Source organism: Rhinolophus sinicus, chromosome 7 (genome assembly GCF_057876585.1).
Source record: "Rhinolophus sinicus isolate RSI-liver-muscle chromosome 7, RSI-T2T, whole genome shotgun sequence".
NCBI lineage: Eukaryota > Metazoa > Chordata > Mammalia > Chiroptera > Rhinolophidae > Rhinolophus > Rhinolophus sinicus.
In genome coordinates, this window is record NC_142507.1 from 53,515,184 (window position 1) to 53,520,629 (window position 5,446).

Consider the following 5,446-nt stretch of genomic DNA (forward strand, 5'->3'; position numbering starts at 1 on the left):
GGCAGGGTGGGGAGCTTTGTGCCTGTACAGAGCAGCTCAGCCTTCTCCCCTGGGTGATGGGAGGTTTGCAGCCAGGGAGGGACGGGTCTTGCCCAAGAGGCCACATCAAAACAGTTGTCTCGGGTTATGAGCTCCTTGAAGGCGTGGCTCCCACAGCAGGATTTAGAGGAGTAATGCTGACAGCCTCTACAGACACTTACGCCCTGAGGGTCTCTCACACAGGCTACAACAGGAAATTTAATCCAAATCACCCTTAATCAGGAACCAGGATGTCTGGGCCCAACTCCTGATATGTCACCAACCGGCTATGTGACTTTACTCAGGTCCCTCTGTGTGTGTCAGTTTCTTCATCTGCAATACAAGGGGGTTGACAACCCCGATGGCCCTTCTAACCCCAACTCAATCCACCCCCCCCATAAATCTAAGAACTCCACGTCAACCATTCACCCTCCCACAAGCACAAAGCCAGGCAGGCAGGGGAAGGCTCAGCCATCCTGGCGGGGCTACCCTCATGGGGGAAGGGTCAGAGTGGATCGGGCTCCTCGGGGGTCCTCTGCCCACCACCAGCCACTGGCTAGCATAGGTGGGAAGGTGCCACCTCAACAGGGCAGGGGGAGGGAGGGATGCCAGAGGAGAGGCAGCTTGTTGACTGGGTTTAGGGAGGGCAGGGGTGTGGGGTGTAGGGGAAGTGAACTAACCAACCAGCTTCCTCCTCAACCAGCTCCAGGCCCAGGACAAGGAATTTCACAAAAAAGCAAAAGGATCTGTGTGAACATTTCCTGTCACACCCCAGCCCCCTTCCTGGCAGTGACAGCCCAACTCGGGGTTACCACACTGCTCACCTGTGATGCAATCTGCCCACTAGAGGGCTGAGAGTCATGGCCAGAGGTGGCCTATAAATGCTGGGCACTAACAGCCCTGTCAAACCCCTCTGCGTGACTTCTCTGCTTTGGTGAGTGAGCTGCCAGCTTCCCTGGGCAGGAGCCTGCCTGCCTGCCTTCTCTTCCTCTACTCCCCGCCATCTTCCTTTCAAACCCTCCTCCTGGAAGCCCTCCTTGATTGACCCACTCGCTTTAAAGTTTCCTTCACATTTTCTAGGTCTTGTTCTGCAGGAGCTTCCTGTTCTCCAGCGCTCTGATTTGGGGCATTCTCCAGATATTCTAACGCCCATTTCTCACATGTGAGGGACAGGGTCACCTCCCAGTTCAGTTGCAGCCCATGGCTTCCTTTTTATGCTGTTTCCCCCTTCATCCCTGAGAGCAACCCGAAGGAGGTGTCAGGGAAGCTTCCGGCCTTTTCTCCTAAGCACTGACCCCTTGCATCTCCTCTGCTCAGACGGACCAGGAAGGTAGAAGACAGCATGTCGTCCCTGATGGAATGCAGCCTTGAGACCATCATCAACATCTTCCACCAGTATTCCACGCGCCTGGCGCACCCCGACAGGCTGAACCAGAGAGAGTTCAAACAGATGGTGAAAAAGGAGCTGCCCAACTTCCTCAAGGTAGGGCCTGGGCTAAGGAGGGAGGGTGAGGCGCAATGGTCAAGGAGAAAATTCTAGCCTTCAGCCCAGCCTCCGGAGGCAGCGGGCGCCCAGTCCCTGGAGGGGCTCCGAGTTAGGCAGCACCAGCAGAATCAAGAAAGACCAGGCCCTGTCCCAGGCAGGGGTGTGTGGCGGCAACCAGGGACCCAGTGTCCCGATGGGAGAGACAGACACACAGCAAAGACGGTGACCAGGGAAGAGCACAGATAAACCCATTGCCAGTATGTGCCTGAAAGAAAGTCAACGGGAGTGCGGTGTGGGGGTGGGGCTGGGCTGGGGAGGTGACTGCCTAGGTCGGTGGACAGGAAGGACCCCTCTGAGATGGTGACCTTTGAGCTGAGACGCGAATGTGGAGGAGGAAGCAGAAGCCGAGGAGACTAAGCCTCAGGCAGACGCTGGGGACAAGTCCTGAGGGGGCTCTTCCGACCCCGAGGGTCTCTAGTGGGAACCAAACAAACAGCCTGTGGGAAAGCCCCGCCCAGCACTGACTGGCTGCTACACAGCTCTCAGGACGCGCGTTTACCCATCTGAAAATGATTAGTGCCGTTCTAGGAAAAAAGAGGATTTGTTCCACTAGATCTTTTGGGTTTCTTCACCAATTTGGGCATTTTTGGGGAGGAGAGGCCTGGAGGAAGAAGGGTGGGACACCCGGGTCCCAGCCTCAGTTGCATTCCTGGAGCAGATGTCCTGGGTTGGTGGCCAGCCCTCCCCACCGCAGTGGGTGGAATGGTGCAGCAGTAGGAGATGCAATACGAGGCTCCCCGTAGGGGCAGACCTCAGCAAGCAGGACGCTGAGCCAGGGCAAACAAGAAAGAGCACAGCCCAGAGGTAGTGCTGGCAAGGTTTCCTCGGTGCGAGGCCTGGGCCGGCCCATCACCCACACCCTCTGCCAGAAGCAGAGTGATGGGCCAGGAGGGGAAACTGGGACCTCGCCAACGCGCTGCTCAGAGTGACTGTTCCCCGCCCCCCCGGGGGCGATGGCAATACTGTAGAAAAACAGACCGAGCGGAGATGCTGCCAGAGCAGGGGAAGGGCCCGGGAGGTGAGCTGGGCACCCACAGGGCCTGAAGGGGACTTAGCTGAGGGGCCCCAGCCAGCGAGTGGCATAACTGGAACAGGCCGAGCTCACTTCTGCCTCACCTGGATCCTTCCCTCACCTTGCGTTGCCCGCATACTTTATCACACCCTTTGGGGTCAGCGGGGACCCACCCTGCTCTCTGTCCCTCCACTAGAGCTGAATCATCTTGTTTTCCTCAGGTGCTTCCCCGTTACACAGGTTGTAACGAGCGTCTCTAATTTGTAACCTCTAGGGAAGGGAGGGTGATGGAAAGGGAGGGAGCGAAGTCGGCAGAAGTGGAGGGAATGGGACATGACGCTTCTGCGTCCGATCCCGGTTGTACGAGGAAGAAATGGGAAAGCAAACGGTGCCTCTGCCACATTGTGGGCACCCTGTCCATGGTCGTTTCTAATTTTGAATTGAGACCCAGGAGCCAGGTTTCCCTGTGCTTCTGCCATCGGGTCACTTGCTGTGCTACCGGGCCCCGGGCCTGGCGGCACCCAGGCCTGACCGCCCCGCCTCTCCCAACCTACAGAAGCAGAAGAGGGATGAGGCAGCAATAAACCACATCCTGGAGGAGCTGGACACAAATGGAGACAAGCAGCTGACCTTCGAGGAGTTCTCCGTCCTGATCGCCCGGCTGACGGTGGCGTCCCACGAGGAGATGCACAAGACCGCCCCTCCAGGGACAGGCCACAGCCACGGGCCAGGCTTCGGGGAGAGCCGCGGCACCTGCCAGAACAAAAGTGGCACTGAGCAATCTGGCCACGGCCACGGCCACAGCCATGGTGGCCACGGCCACAGCCACAACCACTAATCAGGAGGCCAGGCCACCCTGTCCCCGCCCATCTAGGGCCCCAGGGCTGCATGTGGCATCGCCTTAGCTGTGGGGCTGGGGCCGGGGCTGAAATAAAGTGTTCCTCCAAGCCAGCACTCTCTGCATGTTCTTCCACTCCCTTCCCAACCTGTCCTGCCCGGGGGTCTGGGGTGCACAGCCCTGGCGTTGATGGGGCTCAACCCCTTCATTCATGATACCAAGATGAGACGCCGCCATAATGTGGGTCTGTTCTGAGCCCCTTGGGCTCCCTGCCCCGACCATTTCCTTGCCTCTGACCTCAGGCTCTACTCCCGGTCTCCCCAGCCCAGCTCAGGACTCCCCTGTCCAGCCTTGTCACCACAGAAAGCAAAAGGGCCATATCCCATGCCCTCGAGATGCCAGCCCCTACACCTCCCCCCACACACACACACAGCCACAAGCCCTCTTCACCCTGGACTGTCCACACAGCCGTTTCTTTCCTAATGGAAACGAATTCCTCTGCAAGTTTCCAGACGCACACTGGACGGGCCGCACCTGAGGAATATGGGAGTTTGGGCAGAGGGGACAAGCCTCGATGGTGTATTTACACACAATTGGAGCTCCGAAGCCACAGGAGCAGTGGGTGTCTCTTAAGTGAGGAGTGTCTCACGCTCCCCAGGGACACTGGGGCCCGTGCACAGGGGTGAGAGTCAGGGAGTCCGGCCCATGCCCACCCACCCCATGGGGAGGTTGGACTCTGGGTCCAGAGAGGCTTTCAGGCCTGAAGGCCCTGGTGCTAAGTCTTGTGGGCAAGCTGACCACCCTGAGGTGACTGAGGCTCCTCCATCCCGGTCAGTAGCTGAGGGCTCAGGCCAGCAGGGGCACCTGCCTCTCTTTGCAAAACCTGCAGCCTAGCCTGGCTCCCAGCTCCCCGCCTCCAGCGGCCTCCACACCCAACTGCTCACTTCACACACATGCAAGTGACTCCTCTGCCATCTCCCCTGGCCCTCGGGCCTGACAACATCACCAAAAGGTGCCCAGGTTATCACCAGGCTGGGGTGGGCCTTCCAAAGACCAAAGCCCAAATCAGGGGTGTCTGCCTTGTGCCACCCTTCCTGCGGAGAGAAGATGATGGAATTAGGATCAGGGGAAGCTGGAGGAAGATTGCCAGCCACCTACGCCCAGTCTGTCCCCATATTACACATGGGGAAAGCCAGGCACAGAGTGGGAAACGGACCAGTCCAGAATCCTACCATGCTGGAGTTGGCCACGACAGAGAAAGGGGCTTGAAACCCATCTTCTCCGCAAGCTGTGCCTCCCAGCTGCTTCCCTGGCGGTGAGGGGAAGAGCAGAGCTGACGGATCACAGTCGCCTCTCCCACACTGCCTGGTGCCCCCGCCCCACGCACACCCCTGGGGCCTCTGCTGTGGGTGCAAAGATGTAAGGGCTTCCACTTGAGGGCACGAGGGTGTTTCTAGGAGCCACTGCTGGCCGTGAACTTGGGGAGCAGAGTTTAGAAGCCCCCAATCCCTTCCCTGCCTAACTTGAGGACTCCACAGCTGGGGACACTCACCCTCAGACAGCCCTGCTCCCTCACCTTCCTGTCCCGGGAGAGGTCACCCCTTCTGATTGCAGCTTGGTAGGGGAAAGAGAACCAGTCTGGGAGTTGGGAGGTCAGGGTTGTATCAGTGGCCTTGCCAGAACTCCATGCTTCAGGTAAAGGAGGGTAGGGTAAGGTTGGGGAGGGGAGGGGAGGAGAGGGGAGGGAAATGTAGGGTAGGGGAGAGTTACGGTGGAGTAAGGTAGGGCAGGGTAGGTTAGACTAGGGTAAGGTAGAGTAAGGGAAGACGGAGAGGGGAGGAGAGGGGAGGAGAGGGGAGGGGAGACTCCACTCACCCCTCTGCCCACCATTACTTATCACAATGTGCCCCGAAGACGTTTGTGACTGCCTCCCACGAGACCATGAACTCCGTGAGGGCCAAGTCTGGGGCTTCTGGCCTAGTCCCTGCTTTATCCCCAGCACCTAGAGAAGTGGCTGGTACATGGTAGGTTC

The 5,446-nt window shown here is 58.7% G+C and overlaps 1 protein-coding gene across 1 annotated transcript; it reads left to right on the plus strand.

Annotated features, from left to right (window-relative positions):
- Window positions 1–795: 795 nt before the first annotated feature.
- On the plus strand, window positions 796–3,527 carry S100A9 (S100 calcium binding protein A9). Its single transcript, XM_019713206.3, has 3 exons — window positions 796–952; window positions 1,336–1,501; window positions 3,133–3,527. Exons 2-3 carry the CDS (start codon window positions 1,361–1,363, stop codon window positions 3,412–3,414), a joined length of 423 nt encoding a protein of 140 aa, XP_019568765.2. The 5' UTR covers window positions 796–952; window positions 1,336–1,360; the 3' UTR covers window positions 3,415–3,527.
- The last annotated feature ends 1,919 nt before the right edge of the window (window positions 3,528–5,446 follow it).

Bases quoted from the DNA above. Each gene is read 5' to 3' on its own strand.
- S100A9 (XM_019713206.3), top strand. From the start codon at position 1,361: ATGTCGTCCCTGATGGAATGCAGCCTTGAGACCATCATCAACATCTTC. The intron at 1,502-3,132 runs GTAGGGCCTGGG...CCCAACCTACAG, and splicing joins AGCTGCCCAACTTCCTCAAG to AAGCAGAAGAGGGATGAGGC.